Raw genomic sequence first — 20,637 nt, forward strand, 5'->3', positions numbered from 1 at the left:
TACAGACTCTTTTCCAGATAATTCAGTACAAGACATCATTTTCTTTTTTCATTAGCAATGCTTTTTTAACTGCTGTGCACCTTGTGACAAAAGGCTTCTGTTCTTTTTCTGCAATACTTTTACGTAGTTATTTTAAATTATATGTTGCATCATTAGACTTCGTTAAGTATTGCAGTTTCACTTGTCTTTGTTTTTATTTCCTCTCATTGATTCTGGAACATTTATCCAATTTATTACAATCACTTTGAATTCTTATCTCATCCTCCAAAGTACATAAAACCACTGACTGTTTAACATCATCCCCCAACTTTGCAAATGTTCCATCATCCAAGTCATTAATAAAAATAATGATTAGAGCTGCTTTCAGCTCTGATCCCACAGGACTACATTTGCAAAATCCTCCTTTTTGGCAGTGAAGCCTTGATAATTATTTACGAGTGTGGCTTTTCAGTTAGTTAGTTATGCACTCATCTAGGACTGAAGATTTTCTCTGGACCTAGACCTCATTTGCAAGTAGCATATCCAATAGCCAAGCGAGGAGTTTGACTTAAATGCAAAGTAAATTACATTTCTCATTTCTCCTCATACAGTAGGCTATTATACTGTCAAAAGTGAAGCAAGTTTTCTTTGACACAATTTATTCTCAGCAAATCCACGCACACTGTTTCTTGTTACTTGAGGTGTGTACAAATTGGCTGTTGAAAAGTGTGTTCTGCATCTTTGCAGGTGTCAAAGTTAGTCTGGCTGGTCTTGTAGAAGGTTTCTCTTTTTTAGGAATGGTATTATCCAAGTACTACTCTAGATGCAAGCACATTAAAGCTCCCCACACGCCTTTAATTATCTGTGATAGTTGTTACTAATTCAGAGGTTGCTTTGACTAGTTCTTTTGCTACTTGTTTAATGAGATGCAGTTAGCTTGAAGACATCAAACTTGCATGTTCTTTAACCTGTTCTTTGAACTGCTTTTGATCTGTTCTTTAATAATTCTTGCCTCTCTCTGGCCTTGTTTTGGAGAACAAAGGAGAAAGCAGAGAAGGAGCATGGCTGTCTTCCCCTAGTGAAGCTGTAGCTCCTCACTTTTGATTACTTCTGACAGCAGCTGCTGACAGACACAGGATGTGCCACTGCGACTTAGAGAGGAGTCAGCAGACAGACAAGGACTGTCGGAAGAAATGTTTGCATCATCAGTGACAGAAAAAAAAATAAGAAAGAAGATTAAGAACAGACTGCTAAAAAAAAAAAGAGTTGGGATGTTTTGTGAGGAAATGATCTCCTGATAGCTTCAAAGTTTGATTGTTCCTGTGTTACTGGAAACAAGTGTATAACTATGTTATGTGAAAATAAAGAGGAACACATCCAACAACTCAGCACCACCCAACTCTCAAATGCTAGGAAAGGCTCTATGCAGAAGCCCTGCAGCAAGATGGAAAGAAAGAAAATATGTCTGTGAGGCACTCAGACAGCTAGGTTATCAATGTGGTTGTACAGCACCTTCAAACACCAAAGCTGTAAACTCTAATTTTGCTGGATTGGCAGAAATATGGGTACAACTGCCTAAATTGAGGTAGGCTTTGTCTTGATCTGTGCTGGCTGCTGTTATTACTGCCATCCTGAGCATGGGCAGGCAAACTGGCCATGACTCCAGGGGTTCAAGTAGCTATAAACACATACAAAAAAAAGCTCCTGCCTTTCTCTGCACTCACTGTAGAAATTCTATTCCCTGTCTACTTCCTGCATTAAATTCTTATATCTCTCTACCATGAATAAATGGCTATGAGCTTCCCAAGCAAGCACCACTCTCCCCTCCAAACATATTTTGTGTTCTGCCCTTTCTTGCACTATTGCTTTGCTTCCGTTCTCACCTCACTGCTCTTCTCCTTTATTCTCCTCCCAGTGCCAAGGTATTTGAGGCTCCATAGCACCACAGCTAACCCCGCAAATTGGAGGCAGAAACAGGAGGGAGATGCTGGGGCCCCTAGGCAGCCTTAAGAGGACATCGAGCACTGGGCATTGGCGGGCAGGAGCTGGAAGGACCAGGCATCGCAGGGAAACACCCTCAGCCTGCCGGCCCCAAGGGAAGCTCTGCCTGGCATTCTGGGAGTAGCTCTGCTTGGGTGCCTCCCTCCGAGATGTGGGTATAAGGGAAAGGCAGGGAAGCTTGTAAGTATGATAGGCCATAAAACCAGAAGGCAGATAAATTTACAACTTGCTAATGCTAAAAATACCATTACTTTTAAGCTAGGCTCTTAATTTTTAAAGCTTGACTCATACTTATTTTTCAGTACTTGGAGAATAGAACTGTTACAAATTTGCCTTCTCAGAGCATTGTGTTCCTTGAGAGATGTTGCAGATAAAAGAGGAGGGAGGTCTGCCTCATCAAGAGAAGCGTATGCAGGATCTTCATGATAAAGGCATGTGGAACATGCCTGTCAAAGCAAAGGAGAAAGACAAGTAACACCAATAGAATCGAGTGACACCTCTTTCCTGGGATTAGTGTTCAAAGACAGACAGATTTGGAGGTTAATCCCAAAATGTATGCCACATTTTTGCTACAACACCTTCCCTGAAAATTATGCCTGGAGAAGTCGCCAACATTGTGATCCACATCCCTCTTGACCATTCAAAAATTTTAAATGCTCAGGCTGAAATAAAAACATAAGCAGGTACCATTTTGTGCCTCACTGCAGACACTAAGAATGACTGAATAGCTGTTAATGCCAAAGCTAAACATAACCATAAACAGCATCTGGGATTCAGGAGATCCTTAAGTGAGTATTACATTGTCCTTGTACGCAAAAGGTACACTAAACACTTGGCAAACTAAACAGTACAAGGCCTTGCTTGCTGGTCCTGAGGCCAACTGGCATGGTCTGTCCACGTCCAACCTTGTCCTCCAAAACAGGGTGCACACTGGGATAGTCCCTGATGCTCTTTCTTGAACCAGGTCTGGGATTTCCTTGTGCCGGGTGGCATAAACCAGCACAGAGTCATGGACAATGCTGACAGCTCACCACTGCAAATGATTGAGCACCTGGGAATGTTCCCTGGAGCTGTTTAATAGTAGCCAGAGAGACAGGAACTATTAGGTGAAGACAGCTGATAATCTTAATCCCTGTGCTCAGATCCCTTGCAAGGCAATCAAGGTAGGAGTCTAAGGCTGACAAAGGTTGGCTGTCACTGTCAAACTGGTGATACAGCACTGCGAAGGATGTAATTGGTCCGAGGTGGGGATGGATATGGGGAGTCTTGTGGAAGGGCAAGAAAAACATAGTTTGGCAAGAATCTCACTGAAAAGGTGACTGGGCAGAAAAAAAAAAAAAAAAAAAGGAAAACTTGCCCCAAATGGCATGTTTAAAAAGACTGAAAATTAAAGTTTTGCCAAGATATAATGTATGAAATAATGAAAAATGAGGGGTGGAATTTTTAAAATGTTTTTGTTTCAGTTTTTGGCCCATTTATCTCTTTCCTTGTTTCCCTCTTTCGATATTGCCATAGTAAGTGATGGGGGATGAGGGTGGAGGTAGAGACTAGGTGAGGGGAGAAAACAGTGGAATCTGACTTTTTAAATTATGCTTTAAGAACTGAACGATGATAATTATTTGAAGAACTGTGATTATTCTGTATATATTTTTAAAATCAAAAGCAATCAATGAAAATATTAGTGTATCTTCTTATTTTCCAAACAAATTTTCTGGTTTTTCGACAGAAAAAACAAATATTATCTGAATTGGTAGAGTTTGAAAAAAGTCCTAAGTGAAAAGGGGCATGCTGTTACCCGGAATCTGTGTGCTGTGTTTTTAAAAGTTCTTCAAAATGTTGAAGTACTGCAAAACACCTGATGTTTCTGTTGCTCTGAACCCTCATGTAAAATAGATTTTGTTATAGTTTCTGATTTCACTACAAAAATAGATTTTGTTATAGTTTCTGATTTCACTACAAATAGCCAAGGTACAAGAATGATCTACTGCTTTAGTTTACAAGTAATTTTGTGTATGAAATTCTCCTCGATTGACTCAGTTTATTAGCCGGCTGGAAGACACCCTGCCTTCCTACCACTAGATGGCATTCAAGGGCCATAAATAATCCTATAGGGACCAGCAGCAAAAGCAAATGCCTCTTAAAAGAATAAAATACAAAGCATCCAAACCCCTTTGATTCTCAGTAATGCTTCTCTAATATATTCTATTTTCGTAGTTTCAAGGAAATAAATCCTGCAAAATGGAAAATGATTTCTGAGGGGAAAGGAGCTTTCCCCTGAGAGGTAGCTGAATATACATGTGGGGATGCGGACGTGACAGCTGAGGGAATCGGCGCCTTCCTTCTCCCATGACATAGAGTTCAGGGCAAAGCTGCTCTGGTAGCAGTATTTCAATTGGGAGAACTCAACAGTAACATCCGATTGTCTCAGTATGTCATTTATAATAGGAGCTGGCAAAAGGCAATCGGATGGGCACTTTTTTTTTTTCTTCCAGATACGGACATAGCATAGGAGGAAAGATGAGCTGCATTAACTTGACCATGTGTCTACACAGATATGACACGCCAGTTGTGTGGCACCTGCACAGAAAAAACTTATTTAAAATAGCTCTATGATTGTCTTCATTTTTAAAGTTCAGCACCTCCTTACCAGCAGGCAGTACCGTTAAAGCAACACGGGATCTCAAAGCCGAGCCTGCTGCGAGCAGGAGGTTGCATTAGCGACCTCCGGAGGTCCCTTCCCACCTGAATCATCCTGTCAGCCTCTGGTCTCATGAAGAATAAAGAAAAACTGCTGCTTCTTTATGGATAAGAAGTGCATCCAGAGTGGTAAAAGTATCAGTGGTGGTGTAGCCATGAGGATCTGAGAGTGTGAGTTAGGTCAACTCTGCAGAGAGAGAGGCAATCGCTTCTACAAGCCAGCCAAGTGGAACAAGCCAGAAGTGGAAAGGAGGGGTGAGCTTTAGAAAAGACAAGCATTTCTTTAGGTCTGAAAGAAAACAGCAAACTTCAGGCTCTAAGTACAGGCAGGGAATATTAGCTGAGTTCAATCAATTAAATTAGATTAAAGGAAAGGATGGTTTACACCTCTCTAGTACAAAGAAAGATTTGAAAGAAGAGAGGTGACAGAAACACAGCTTCCGTAGTGTAGAGAAAGACATGGCAGAAGAAGTGGAAGACTCATCAGGTAAAACTGTAATACTCTAGGAAACGAATGTCTCTATTGAGTCTTCAATTTTTTTTTATCAAGTCTAGCTATGAATCTTAGCGTCCTTTTTAATGTTTTCAAGTCTGCCTTGGCAAACCAGCATTCCTGTCATTTACTGACCGTGAGAACTCATTCCAGGGTCTCATGCTTGTTTGGTTTCACTCACCTGAAGACATTTGGTGTACCGCATTTCTAAGTTTGCACTGCTTGAGATATTTGTTGCAATGTTTCTAGTGATGTTCTCAGAACTTGCTGCTCTAATGCAGTTTAGATCCATTTAGGATACGATGGCTGAGGTATGCTTGCCTCTGGTAAAGATTTTGCCATGACTGGGCAAATGGTTGTCTCAGGGTGAAAAAGGGAGGAAATCTGAGCAAAGCTAAATGTGATCTTCTCCAGTTACAAGTTGTTATCATTTTGGGTCTTGCTGCATGGGTATATATAGGGCAGTTTGTAACAAACAGGTTGATAGGATAGGAGTGTACGATTGATAGGGCTTTATCTTTGTATTGTAGTAAATGTGTATTCAATATGCAGGCAGTTCATCAAAAAAATGAATATTCATGTCCCTGGAGATGGGTCCTTTTTTCAGAGGAAATCACCCCTGGAGCAAAGGGCATTGTCCTCAGAACAGGAAGGGTGGTAACTTAAAACCCATTTGCACAGAGTAGCCTTTAGGGGTATTTAGTTGCTGGTATTCTGGAGAGAATTGCATTGGTCTCCGGGTCTTTAGTGTATGATAATTTGTAATTATCTTTCTGCTGTTGATTATGATGTCTAGAAAGACAATGATGGAGTCATAGCAGCACGGCTCACGGTACAGCTAGCCTGCAAGCCATGGGGTTGGAAGGAATGTATCTGGAAGCTGTAATTCCACGGGTGCCTCCTGCCGAATTCTTCGCAGCGTAAGCAAGAGCTGACGGAGATCATGCTGAACAGGAGGAGGCCCATGGTCAGCACTGGTGTGGCAGTTCCCAAAATACTGAATGCAGCTGGCAAGAAAGGAATCCCAAGACTCACCAACTGAGTCAAAAAAATCTAGATTTAAATCTCATATCTAATTAGCCCCTAACTTCCAGGTGCCTCCTGGTACTGTTCACAGTACCTCCTACAACGTAGATCTGTCTGTGAAGACTTAGAAACATAGTAGTCACACAGCTGCTTAATTTTCTGCAGTCTTTATGTGTTTTTCTACCTGCACAGCCCAGAACTTGCTGCCTAGAAGATTAAATGATGGCTTTAATGGATAAGGTGAATTTAAGCTATATTTATACTTATCCATTCCTGGACCATCCAGATGCTGGAAACCCTCTGTGGAATAATTTAGACACTGAGGCCTTGAATATAAGGTTACTCTGGCTAAAGTTCTGCCTGGAGTATCTTTAGTCCTGCATGTACAACCTTGTTCTTCCACCCTAGGGCTTGAGGGAGAGGAGAGGCCCTCGGGGAAATCTTCTGGTCCTCTTTTACACTATCTGCTCAGAGGATTCCTCATCAGACACAGAATTTGTCCAAACTCTCCTCCCTGTAGGGCCCATTTTATGTTACCTGAAGAGGTGGGAGTGGGTGCTGTGGCTTCCACTCTTACACTACCATTTACTATGCACAAGATTTTCTGCCCCACCCATTGAATTAGTGTTTTAAAACAACAAAAGCAGAAAACCACACTTTTTTTCTGAATGGGAAACAGTAACATTTTTACTTGATACTACTACAGTGTAATATAAAATAGAAGAAATAGGAAATCCCAAGGGCAGCAGAGTGTTTTAACTATAAGTATCAAAATAGTGACTGCAAATTGGATTTTAGGAACTACAAAGCACAGTTCAAAGATGTAATCGTTTCTCAACAGAGATTCAGTATACAGCATAAGCCTTATGTTTTAACACAGCCTCTATTTAACATTCCCAGTGTTATCCTTGCCCCTAAGCCACCATTCCCATTGTTATCCTTGCCCCTTAGCCACTCTCTAACTACTCAAAAAAGAAAAAAAACTTGATTATTATCTGCACTATGTTCATGGTTGCACGGATACCCCGAATCACATCAGCTAATAGGAAATGTTGTTCCTTGATCATCAGCTTCTGCCTATAGAGCCTAGTTGGAAAGTCAGGAATTAGTACTCCGTCCTCAACTGCTCTGTAGCACAAACATCTTTTCTGTATTCAGACGCTTCACAGAAGTCTATTGCATTCATGACACTAACAACAGGCTGATCGTGCCAAAGTATAGGGAAACCACACAATGCAGGAAGGCTAGTTGTTATAATAAAGCTTTATACTGTCTCCAGAGGCTGCTTTATTATCTTGAGCTTTCTGCTATTTTTCAGTTTCCTTTTTCCGTCCCCACTGTCTGATAATATATTCAAAGCAAGATCATGCTTTCTGTTTCACTTGGGACAGAAAATATTCAATAATACTAGGAAACTCCAAAACATCCCCATTAGGAAACCTCTATCATTAGGAACCCCTGTATTATTACCCCAGCAACAGTTAATGCCTCACGTCTAAGGAGAAGTAAAGGAGAAGCTTTAAAAAAAAAAAAAAAAAAAAAAAAAAAGCAAGCAAGCCTCATCATGAACAAGTATTTGAGCTAGCAAACACACAACAGAGAAAAATACCATTTCTAATGCCCACAGGGCCAACCTATTTCTTGAAGCACTGGATTTGTTCATGTTTGCCAGTACCTTTGTATTCACAGCTACAAATGTTACTAACGGTCAGGCAAACTACTCATCTCTCTTAAACATTAATTTAGACAGGTTTCAGACTGTTAGCTCCAGCCCTTTACTTTAAGGACCTGTCAGCTGCAACTCTTTCCCTTGGGCTTCCAGGCAACTGCTCTCCCGTTATGTCTTTTCAAGAACACAATTCGGTTTTGTATCTTTTCATTTATTTGGTGACTTTTCAGAATTACTTTGTTGTTGTATCCTTCTCATGGGGATATTCGCATGATAAGGAAATTACAAACTTCTTCCTACCACCATTCCTATCACCTTTCCCAGATAAATCAAGAGTGGCCTAACAATGACATTGGCCAGCTCCCTCACCACTCGTGGGCCCATGGCCCCGTCACGACCCATGGACTTGCGTATATCCAGTTTGTGTAAGTGCTGCCTAAACTGATCCTCATCCACCGAGGGTAAGTCCTTCTTGCTCCAGACTTCCTCTCTGGTCTCAGAGACCTGTGATTCCTGCAGACCGGTCTTACCAGGAAACACTGAGGCAAAAAAAGCGTGGAGTACCTCATTTGTTTCTGACACCAGGGTCCCTGGCCCATTTCGCAGCGGGCCCACATTTTCCCTAGCTGCTTAGGTATCTGTAGAAGCCTTTCTTGCTGCCCGTCAAGTCCCTCACCAAATTCAACCCCAGATGGGCTTTAGCTTTCCTGACCCTATCCCTGCACGCTTGGACAGCGTCTCTATATTCCTCCTCGGTCACTTGTCCCTGCTTCCACCTCTTGCATACTTCCTTTTTGCATTTGAATTTAGACAGGAGCACCTTGTTCATCCATGCAGGTGTCCTGCTGCCTTTGCTTTGTTTTCTGTTTGTCAGGATGAACCATTCTTAAGTTTGGAAGAGGCGATCCCTCAATATCAACCAGCTGCCTTGCACCCCTCCTTCTCTCCAGGATGGTCTCCCATGGGATTCTTCCAAGCAGATCTCTGAAGAGGCCAAAGTCTGCTCTTCTGAAGAAGAGCAGTTTTTTTCCCTGTTTTTTTCCCTGCTCCCTCCTTGCAAGAACCTGAATTCCACCGTCCTGTGGTCAATGCAGCCAAGGGTGCCCCTGACCTTCACATTCCTGATCAGTCCTTTCTCGTCTGTAAATATGAGACCCAGTTCAGCCTCTCTCAAAAGGAGCATCTCATTGGCTCCTGGAAAACCTATGATGTTATGAAGTTGTCGCCAATGCGTTCCAGAAATTTGGATTGCTTGAGACAGCAACATGACACAGCTTGAGCTGGACACTCAGGTGCTCTACAATTTTAAAACCTTAAAATAAGGAGACATGCCCAAGTAATGTGGGGAAAATGTTTTTAAATAAAAATTTAAGTTGCCACAGGGTTGGAAGAGAGGTTTCTCTTATGAGCTGAAAGCTGGCTAAAGGATAGGAAACAAGAGGTAGGGCTTAAAGGTCACTTTTCAGCAAAAGTGCTTGAACAGGTTTTATTCCACATTTTCATCAAAGATTTAGCAAAGAGAACCCACAGTGAAATTTCCAACTCTGCAGATGATACTAAACCCCTTCAGGTGGCCAAATATGCTGATGGTGAAGAACTCCAAAAGGAACGCGCAAAAGTGAATGGAAAAAAAGATGTCACATAAGCTTCGGTGTATAAGGTAATGCCAAACCACAGTCACATGATGCTGAATACAGAACTGACAGCAACATCTCAAAAAAAAAACCGTTAGAGTCACCACTGACAATTCTCTGAAGTCATCAAAAAAAACTCAAAACAAAAAAAGGGTACTGAGAGCAAGACAGAGAACATCATTTTGCTTCTACATATACCTTCGGTGTAACTACACCTGAGTACAGTTTACGGTCTGCTCTCTGTGTCTCAGGAAGGATGAAGTGAAGTCAGAGCATGTACAGAGACAAACAACTAAAATCATCGAACAGCTGCCTGACAAGGAGAAACTAAAAAATGCTGTGCTATTTAGCATGGAGAGGAAAAGACTAAGAAGAGAAAAAATTGAGGGTTACAAAATCATGAAGGCAATGGATAAGGTGATGACAAAGGTGGAATTGTTCAACACATCCCACGGTATCAGAACTAGAAGGCATTCAATATAACTTGGAGAACAGTTTAAAGCAGATTAAAGAAAGTACTTATTACACTTCTGGAACTTGTTGCAACAGAGATTATGGAGGCAGATGATACCAGTAGCTTCAAAAGGAACTAGACAAATTCATGGACAATAGGTCCCTACGTAGATACAAAAAGGATAAGGCACAGTTCCTCCCTGTAATGCCCCTACTAAAACATCTGTGGATACTGGGGGTGGTACATGGGGAATAGATTGCAAGAAGCAGCCAGACTCTTGTGCTCCCTTAAATAGCATCTGGTATTGGCAGTCAGAAACAGAGTAGTAGGCTAGATGGACGATTGCTTTGACCAGAAAGGCATTTCTTACGCAATTATGCTCTTAGAACAACCAAAGCATGGAGCAGAGATAGATGTTTTTAAAAACAAACTATCAAATAAATAAAAACCAAATTCCCAAGTAATTATACTGAGCTGAAGCCCTCTCCCAAAGCAACCCCACTGGCTTTTTTGTTACTTTTCTTCAACCAAAAGAATATTTTCATATCTCAACACACAGATCGGTTTGGTGGGACAATAACTGCTAGTCTTACTACTTACACGTGTGCCTATAATACACAAGTAAAGATAGCTTCCTATATCAACCTGACAGTGGGCCAATTGCTGGGTTAACGTGCTAGAGGCTTGGGAAATTGCAAAGCAACAGGGAAATCCCTAAAAGTAGAAATCCTCCAGACACTAGTGAAAAGTGTAACTGGTAATTTCATTGAAAAGTGTAACTGGTAGTTTTATTCCGTCACTGAATGTGTTTGCATGTTTCTTAAAGTTACGTATAAATCTCTCTTTCTTCATGGAAACTCTCTCGGACACAACCAAATGGTCTTCTCTCCTCTGCATGAGGCTATTGCTATATATTTATATATTTAACTCTCTTCCAAATTAGTAAGGAGCAGCCTTCTTTCAGAGCTGTAAAGAGGAGACCTGTAGTCTGGAACTACCCAGCCAAAGTCCTAGGATAAGCTTTTCTTCCTTCCTCACCACTATTTAAAATCATTATTTAGGCAAGCTGACAGCATGAGAAAAGGAAAGCTACCACCAATTTGTACCTTCTTAGACTTGCTGAGAATAAGTCTTATCTGAAATTTAATTTCATTAAAATCTCCACAGCTTGAGAGCTTTACCTTTCTACTGAGAAGACACTACTCCTGATATGAGTCCACCAGCTGCGAAGTGGAAATTGCAATACCTCTGAATCATCAGAAGGATTTTTAGCCTGGTACCTTACAGCAGAGAGGCACTCATGCCACCTGTCCATCCGTACACCTATCTGACAGTTGCTCCTCAGCAATTTTTTAACCCTTTAGTCAGTTTCGAGCATTTCTGGATGACGAGTAATGACCTCCGATCTCTGAAAGCCCTACCAGTTTTGTGAAAAATCCACACCTGGTAATGGTAAAAGACAAAAACTGAGGTCCTGCTGCAGAGAAGCCCGTTGCAGCCTATTCTCAGTTCTAAGAGAAACTCCCAAGTGGCCAAACAGTGCGGCAGCGCTGGCACTGGCTGACGGCTCAGCACACGCACAGCTCTGCCAGCCACAGCGAGGGCATCAGATGGGCTTACTGCAGGGACGAGGGACAAAGGTTTGCTGAGGACATGGCAGAATGGGTCTTCAGGGATGAAGGACACAAACTGATAGGAAATCAAGTTTCATTAGTTTCTCTGCTCAGGGAATGAATTTGTTGTTAGGACTGTGATGATTTAGGTTTATATAGGTCACCATGCCAGTCAAAGACATTTCACTTATATCTTCAGCCTGCTTGATCTGCAGCATTTTTAATACGCAGTATTAGCCCGACTGATTTATTGCTATTTACGAACCACACTTACAAAGACTTTGTTTTCTCTCCACACTCAACCACCCCATGCCTGAAATATAGAAGATGCACGTTGTTCTGTTGGTGTAAACAAGACATAAGTCTCTGCTCTGATTTTGTGACATTGTCTCTCAGTGCCTTCTGGAATACATATGACTGATTTAGCCTCTACTTCAGCTATTTTCTGTTGTAAGTAAATGATATGGTACTTTTCGTTTTCCATTTCTCCTGGAAATCTGGTACTGAATATCTAGAGCTACCAGTCTAGATTGCCTTCCAGCATATATTCTTATTCATATCCCAAGCGGCTTCTAAACTACTTATTCTCTATTAGGGTCAGTTGCATTACTTCTTAATGGCATGCAGCACTGTTTTTCCTAGCCCTGACTGCCTTTGAGCTAAGTGATTTAACATCATCATTATTCTGACTATGACTTTGTTTTTTACATTCACATGCATACATAAACAGTTAAATTCTAACCTGATTTGAACAGCTACAGTGTCAAAATCAGTTGTATTTGGGTGTTAAGGATGTAAAGGGCGGCCGCTGAATCCAGCAGACTGCAGGACGGGGGATTCCTCCTTCCCAGCCGCTGGAGCCCAGCCCAGTGTGTCCTGAGGCGCAGGAGGTCTCTCCTCCCCAGGCTGATGGATGTGGCTGCTATTCCTGTGAGCAGGTTTGGCCACTAGCAAGGCTCATCACGAATGCCAAGGAGGCGCGCACACACACGTGCGCGCGCACACAGACGCTCACGCACACAAACTAATGTGACTGGCCACACAAACTACCGGGTAGAGCACTGCCCTTAGCGACACTCACGCAAATGCTACCAATCCTCACATAAATGTAAATAGAGATAGTCTAGTCCTATTCCTCCTCTCCAGTTGATCAGGATTGAAGCTCACTACTGTAAACACACACGCCCTCACTCTCTAGATGCAAAAGTGTGCTGACACTCGCAGATCCCTTGAATATCAGCAAGGCTTCTAAGTCCATCGAACATCCATGCCAGGACATTGGGCTCCCTTGCTTAGTATGCTGGTCTCCTCCTTCTTGCTGGCTAGTCCAGCTTGAGGTTCACTAGCAAAAGATGCATGTACCCACACACTTACCTCACGAGTAACACCACAATCACAGATCCCTTGAATATTAGCGCAGGATCTCAGTTCACCTAACACCCATGCATGTACCCTAGGCCCCCGTACCCCCCACTGGCTCAGACCTTGAGTCTTTCCAGACGCACACCTCCTCGTACTCATCAGTTAGTCCAGCTTGAAGTTCATTAGCCAATTGCATGCACACACACGCGTACACAGAGAGGATTAAATTCACTGGGGAAAAATAAACACACGTAGGCCTTTCCAGGTGCTGCCATTTAGACCTCTACACACAAACATACACCCTAGTCTCTCCAGTTGCTGGCACCAAGACCTACAAGCCCTATGGCCCACGGTCCCTGCAGTTGTTGACACCCAGACCTCTCTTGCATGCTGGACTTTCCAGTTGCTGGCACCTAGACCTACAGCCCCTGTGACCTGCGGCCCCTTCTCCGGCTGCTGGTACTTAGGCCTTGCAACATTCACACACAGGACAGAGAGTGAGATTAGACAGAAAAAATAGTTAATACAAGGATTTAATAAGAGGATAGGATAGACTGCAATGATCAGGCACAGGGCTCATCCGACTCACATACTGACTGGCAGCCTGCTTACAAACCGCTGGTCCCTTTTATTCCCCCTCATCTCTGTTTTCCCATGCTTCTTCCCTGCTAATCCACTCTAATTCCCCCTTTCTCCACCTCTGGCCCTTCCCCTACACATCCCATAACAAGTTTTGCATAGTCCCACCGGCCTCCCTCAAATATCCCATAATACTCATGCTAGTCTTGTTTCCCCCTTCTTATCAGCTACAGAGTTCAGATTGACCCTTTTCAAGGCTATGCCTGAGTAGTTAGCTTAATGGCCCATCAATCAGTGGCTAAACAGCTCTGGTCTTCGTTATTGTCTCTGTTATCACCTGCTTGTTAGGATTGTGTATCTGTGTGCTTAATTTATCACTTTCCTTGTTATTTGTTATTTCTTTTATACTGAACAGCTTTAACCAGGAAACTTAATGAAGCAGATGCTCTCACATTCCACATACCCTTACCATATACACTTTGCAAGCTCATGATGCATGGGGTTGCATTAGAGGGGAGAAGGATCTGTAAGTTGAGAAGCCCAGGAATAACTGGTTTTGTACAAGCAAGAGAGAACAGCAGTTGAGAAAGAGAATGAAAAATAGAACAGACATCTCAGAATGACATAGAGCTGCAGCATCCCATATGTCTTCTTTAATGTATAGGTTTCACTCCAATTTATTGCTGTTCTTCAGTATTTCTATAGTTTTACAATGTCAAATATGAAAGTTGCTTCAGAAGATGCAAAAAGAAATTTATCATGTCACCATCCTGCTATTGTGGGCAGCACAGACATACACAGAAAAACAAGAAAAAGATGCCGCCAAAGCAGCTCATTCAAGTAAGAGGCCATCCAAAGAACAGTTCGGCAGGACAAAAAGGTACAGCTCCACTGCAAGTGAACTTTAGAGAGCATGTTTCCCTGCTCTCGATTTCAGTCTTGCTAGTTATGAGAAAACGTGATACCATTCCCAAACGTAATCAGCTTTCAGCTTTTGATTGCTTCTTTCTCATTGCCTAGAAATCCCAGGCAGGATCTGGCTCCCCTGCAAAAGTACTTGCATCAGTCATGTCTAATAAAATTGTACAGCAGCTTGGAGTTGTGAGTCAGCTTTAGGGACTATTTGAATCTGTCCCAATGTCTGTGGTGAGACAGGGAGATGGTTCAGAATGGTATCACGTGTATTCCCATAATCTTGAGTGATGATCCAGAATGATAAATCAGTGAAAAGTTGTGCTGCTAAAGTTATTATACTCATCCTCATGACCACCCTACCGGACTACCTCCCCTTTGACCAGAAGTAATGTTGAAGCAAATAAGATTTAGATAAAATATTAGGAAAAACTTTCCAGAACAGTGAAAGTTTACAGCATGGTAAGAATAGTGAAGCAGCTAGATCAGTATCCTTGCAGAATTCTGGAATCCACACTGCAAGTTTTCAGGAACTAGTTAGTCAAAACATCTCCCAAGAATGGCAAGGCATAGCTGATCCTCCCCTGGGACATGGGACTGGACCAGACTGGCGGTTCCCAGGAGGAGAGACTGAATCAGTGGTGTAAGGCATGTGGATTAAGCCAATAAGATGTAGTGGACATTTGCTAAATAACGTTTCTCTGAGAATCAGAACTGGACCTCCCCTATCTATGAGAAGAAGTCTTTTCTCTTCCACAAAGGCCCATAACTGCATCCTTAGACGACAGCACAGAATTTGCATTCCAGTAGACAGAAAGTACGCTTTAATAGTGGATTTAAACCATTATTAGAACCTGCCAGCCCTGAGCTGCTCCAGGGCCCATCATAACTTAGCGCTGGAGGTCTGTCTAAACCACTGCAGTCATTTGCTATTGCAGCAGACATCAGCTGTGGCTATGACCCAAGACAGACTAGCCACCGTCACCCCAGGCAACCTTCCAAGTCCCCATGAGAAGCTCTGCAAAGGTTTCTTACTGCTACCTTCACAGCATCTGCTGTAGGGAAATCCTCTTGCAAATATATCTGAGGCTTTTCAGCACAGCACGTTTACATCCCACGCAGCCAGCAATCATAGCAGGACTGATGTTCTCACCCCAGACAGTAGGGCTAAGAGAAATGGAATTCATTTACCTCAGGTCCCCTGGGCAGGCTCCAGACTGGCAAGCGGTTCCTCCACAGGCACTACTCCAACCCACTACAACTGAGCAAGTGCTATCTCTAAAACCCTAGTTTTAAGGGTTTAAGGTTTTAAGGTCACGTGTTCTGAACGCATATACTATGTTTATACCCTCTCTTACCCATTTGTATACTTGGAGCTACCACATAGCATTTGGGACTTAATGAAATCCTACACCATGCTTCTCAGACATACCTTAAATAGCTAATAGAGCTACACCACTTCTCTCTTCCACCATTGCGACACCAAATGGTACAAATCCCTTATAGACTCTGATCATGCATCCATTTATCTATATAAGAGGAAAATAAGTTCAAAGAAAAATAAAAGATGCCATAGAAAGACAGAGCACTGTGAACAGATCTATACCATTAAACTATCTGCTCACAAGGAAGAGAAAAAATAGAAAAGAAATAGGAGAAACAAAATGCTGGATCTTCAGAAAAATCAAAACATCACTAAATGAATAAGAGGAAATTATTGCTTCTTTTTCTGTCCACTTTCCCATCTCTCCCTTCTTCCTTTCCTCGCTCTCCCACAAAAAAAAAATCCTAGAAATTAACTCCAGCAAAATCTTTCCCTTTTGTTTTAAGCTATTAGATCATCATTTTTCCTCAAGAAACATTGATGATTTAACTGACAGTTTATTTTAAAAATAGATCAAGCCTTTCGTTGTCATGCAAGTGCTGTATTTTATCCCTAATGGAAATAATTAGACTTACTTAAATGCATGAAGAAGCAAAGAGGAAATAAAACAGCCATCCATCTTATTGGAAGGTCTACTCAGTGTCTTGACCAGAAAACATAAGATTTTACACAGTAATGCTATAAAAGCTGAAAAACCGTTGTCCTTGATCATTAACAAAGGGACCGGCTTTAGGATTTATGATAGTAGCAGGTACTGCAGTGACAATCCGTATGGTTCTCTATCTTCACATTATCTTTAAGGGTAATCTGAAAAAAAGAAAACACACACATATAACAAATAATTATAATTAGCTACACTGTTAAAAAGGCATTCTAAAAAAAAGATTTCTGAAGCCTTTTTCTTAACCCCAAGCAGCACATAAGCCCTTTCGATATGTGCATTAGAGCAGCATCTGAATGCCATTCCATGGAACTACATTATCAGTGGCTTTCAGAGACATAATTAGAAGAGTTTCAACAGTGACCTGCAGTTTGGTGTTCTTAATTTCCTAAAGTGTCTATTTTTTGGAAAAAGTGTCAAGTACTCAAGCTATGAAAAAGCAGGAAATCTCTTCAGAATTTTTCATGTTGAGACTATGAAAGTAGACACCATTAAAATTATGAGTCACTTTTATTTTTAATCTCAACCAAATTCTAGTATTGCCTGAGGGAAAGTATAATGTTGGTGATCTAAAAAAAGATCTATGTACTACTGAGATGAAGACCCAGGGTGGGCTGAGCTATAAATTAAGATACCTAAACTGTAGGTGTCTACAGGTGAGCCAGGTGTCCAGGCTCTGTTCAGTTGCCAGCAGAGACATGTTGACGGACATTTCGGATGTCAAAGGCAATGCCAACCAGCCTCCAGTGGCCACTCCAAAAGGTCTTCCACGGGTCCTGTATCTGACAGCCACGTGCAGATGCCTTGAATACCATACGGTAGCTCAAATGGCACCAAATCTCTATGAGTGGGTAACTGAACTGAGCTTCTAGTCAATACACTCAATGAGCCTAATTCAAATCACTGTAAGATAGATACCTTAGCTTGTATCAACTAGCTCACTCTTGCCTACATCAAAGTTGAGGTTTCTTCAGCTGTAGCTGAATCACCCCAAAAATAATCAGCTTTAGCAGAATCTCTAGTAGAACCTTCCAGATGAGGCTGTTAAATGCTGTAAGTAGTTGCACATGTTTATAGTTCCCTCTTGGTTATACTGTTAAAAGTAAACATAATCTCACTTAATCTAATGAGAACAGATGGATTTGGTCCATCACTCCCAAAAATGTGATTGGTAATATTGACCAGCTGCCTTTCCATAGGACTCCTACCTATGCAGGAAAGAAGCAAGGAAAATCACTGATTAAAATGAAATGCACACTGCATGACATTTAAGGAGAGGGTGCACATCCAGGAGAACAAGGTAGAACAGGTATTTAGCACCAGATCTTCGGGTGATGTGAAGTAGTTTCACTGAAGTCTATGGCACTGCACTAATTTCCATATCCCAAATTAATTGACACTTAAATTTCCTCTTTAGAAAAAGAAAAGAACTCAAGTGCAAAGGGCATAAATGCCAAGGATGTTTTCCTCAGTTGTTCAATGTCCTCCAGCAAAACTATGTTCTTTTCTATTCACTGATACAGTTAAATATTGTATCCTATACCTAGCTTAAACTGGTCTCATTCACATCCTTACCTTGGTAAAAGCCTTTGCTACACAGCACGTTGCTTCTGATGTAATGTTCTTTGGAACCAGCATTGTCTTCTTTGACCTCATAGGAGTGGGATAGGCCCGTGAGAAACAACATCCAGTGCACTGGTAAACTGGCGCTCCTGGCTTTGAGAAGAATCTGTTCTCCCCTAGCTTGCACTCCGGACAACCTGCCATAGGTATATAAGGAAGATATTTTTACCTCACCTCTAGCTGTATTTTTATTTTCAAAAAGAAAGGGAGAGGGCAGATAGTATGAGGAAGTACCAGTCACATTCTGCTGCACGACATTTTCAGAACAGAAAAGAATTGAAACAAAAGTTCTCCTCCTTTTGAGTCCTTGAACTCTGCAACACACACCATTTGTAAAACTACTTGGAGTGTAGCCTTCCAGGTAAGACACAAGCACTACTGTTTTCTTTTTTTTTTCTAACTTAATCTTGTTGATAGTTGTGGTTTTGGTACATTTATTATAGGAGCTGTCCCTAAACATTTGCTATTACCTTTAGACAGCTATATAGCAACAGCAGTATTTGTAGTGCTTCTTAGACATTGTCTATTTTCACGTAAGACTATGATCAAGAATTTTAGAAATAACCAGCGATTCTGGGATTTTTGTAGCTCAGATTTTTCTATATGCAGCTTGACATCTGCTAAAGGAACCCAACTGGCACAAGGTAAATGCTCAACACCTTTGAAAAGCAAATCATTTTAAGGGTGAAAATAGGGTTTTAAGAGAAGTGTTTACACGTTAGCTTACATGAGTAAAGACTAATTACAGTGAACACAGAAACCCAGCAATGATGAGAGGAACAGTCAGAGGCAGAGGAACCCTCCTAACCTCATCAGTGAATACAGAGCGCATGACTCTAAAGACCATCAAAGGAGAAGGCTTAGCCTGTTGTCTCTGTGTGGGAAGCCCACCAAAATGAGTCACTCAGACAAGCGGTCTCCCCGTAATGCTTTGTAGACTGAAAGGGCGACTGCCTAAAGTGGTGTGGGGCTTATTATGGGATGCAGAGGGAAGAGAATTTGGGGACTGTGTAAATCTTGTTGTAGGATATTTTAAGGGAATTGTGGGAATGTGCAAAACTCTTTACGGGATTTTTAGGGGAATGACCAAAGATGGGGAAAGAAAGGGATCAAGGAGAATAGGGGAGAAACAAATGTGTGAAAACAGAAGGAAAAGGGAATAAAACGGGACAGTCGCATGTAAACAGACTGCTGGTCAGCACACTTGTCTGAGCCCTGTGCTTGATCACCACAGTCTATCTCATATTTTTATTAACTCCTATTTCTAACTATCTTCTGGGTGGTGCACTCTTTATTTCAAGCCTCTGTGCGTGTGTGTGTACATGCATGTGTGCATGCTAGCAAACAGCAAGCTGGACTACTGGGCAAGTGGAATGACAGGCCACAAGCCCAAGGGTCTTGTAGGACCAGGTGCAACTGGGAGAGACTAGGTTTTTGGAGCCAACTACTAGACAGAGCTGAGCTTAGACCGAGCCAAGACCAGCTACTGGATAGACCAATATTATGTCTGAACGTATGAACACTAGCAAACCTCAATCCTGATCAGCCGGAGGGGAGAAACAGGATCAAGCTGAGTTGTTCATATTTATGCAAATACTGATATTTTTGAGAGGGTGCTGATAAAGGCACTGTTTTCTCTCTGTGCTGATCCATGTGGCTGGCCTTGTCAGTAAAGAGTGTGTGTATGTGCCCCGACTGGGAATATATGCTCAGCCTCGCTACTGGCTGGATCTGGGGACAAGGAATTGAAGCAGCCTCACATGTATTGGGCTGGGACTAAAGATATCATCTGTGTCACAAAGTTTGGCTACCTCTGACATCAAGTATGTGCTTAACCACTTTACTGAATAGGGATTAATTTAACCAGAGTTAAGCAGGTGTCTAACTGCATCACTGAAATGTGGCCTCATTAACACAACCACCTGCTCATTCATAAGTAATGTGGTCACTCCAGAATGAAGTCAAGAGGAAAACAGGATAAGCTTAAAACTGATCTGAATCAGGCTACTAAGGAGTCAGTGAATCAGTGTTCATAAAACACACATGAAATTCTACCAGCCTTTCTTTATGTGCAGATTTTATGGAAAAAATATTTGAGAAAAATTGCAGGCTTTTACAGCTTTCATAGACAGGAGCCAGAAGTAAAGATTTTTGCTGTACCTTTAAGAGCAGCAATACAGAAGTCACAGGAGTGGGGTATCAAGGTGCGGGACAGAAAGAAACGATCAGCCTGAATTATGGAAATCTCTCCAGTGTGAATTACAGACTGATGTACTGCCAGGAATCTCCAGTGCATACTGTTGCGTACTATGACTTTGCCTCAGTATATCCATCCTAGCCCTGACTCTGCCACAATGGGTCCTTCAGAGCAAAACTTCTCCTTGCAGCAATGTCTATATGGGGAATTCCTTCTCTGACGTAGAATGAAGTTTCCAGGGTCGCGCTACAGTGCTCCTACCCTTTAATTCAGTGTGAGGTGCTACAGCAGAAACAAAGGTCATATTTCTTGAGGTATTTACACATATGAGCTAAATTTCACAAAACTGAAAA

At 41.9% G+C, this 20,637-nt stretch overlaps 1 protein-coding gene across 5 annotated transcripts in view; it reads right to left on the reverse strand.

Moving 5' to 3' along the window:
- Positions 1-14,115: 14,115 nt before the first annotated feature.
- Positions 14,116-20,637, reverse strand: part of CGA (glycoprotein hormones, alpha polypeptide) — a 34,420-nt gene continuing 27,898 nt past the window's right edge. For 3 of the 5 annotated variants that reach the window (XM_068937730.1, XM_068937732.1, XM_068937734.1), the window contains 2 exons: positions 18,040-18,224; positions 16,222-16,610 (listed from right to left, as the gene is read on the reverse strand). In XM_068937730.1, coding sequence (XP_068793831.1) covers positions 16,533-16,610; positions 18,040-18,224 — 263 coding nt within the window. In that variant the 3' untranslated portion in view covers positions 16,222-16,532. Of the gene's footprint in view, positions 16,611-18,039; positions 18,225-20,637 lie in introns of all 5 variants that reach the window. The other 2 variants (XM_068937731.1, XM_068937729.1) reach the window with 2 other exon arrangements.

This window comes from Struthio camelus, chromosome 3 (assembly GCF_040807025.1).
Source record: "Struthio camelus isolate bStrCam1 chromosome 3, bStrCam1.hap1, whole genome shotgun sequence".
In the NCBI taxonomy this organism is placed as follows: domain Eukaryota; kingdom Metazoa; phylum Chordata; class Aves; order Struthioniformes; family Struthionidae; genus Struthio; species Struthio camelus.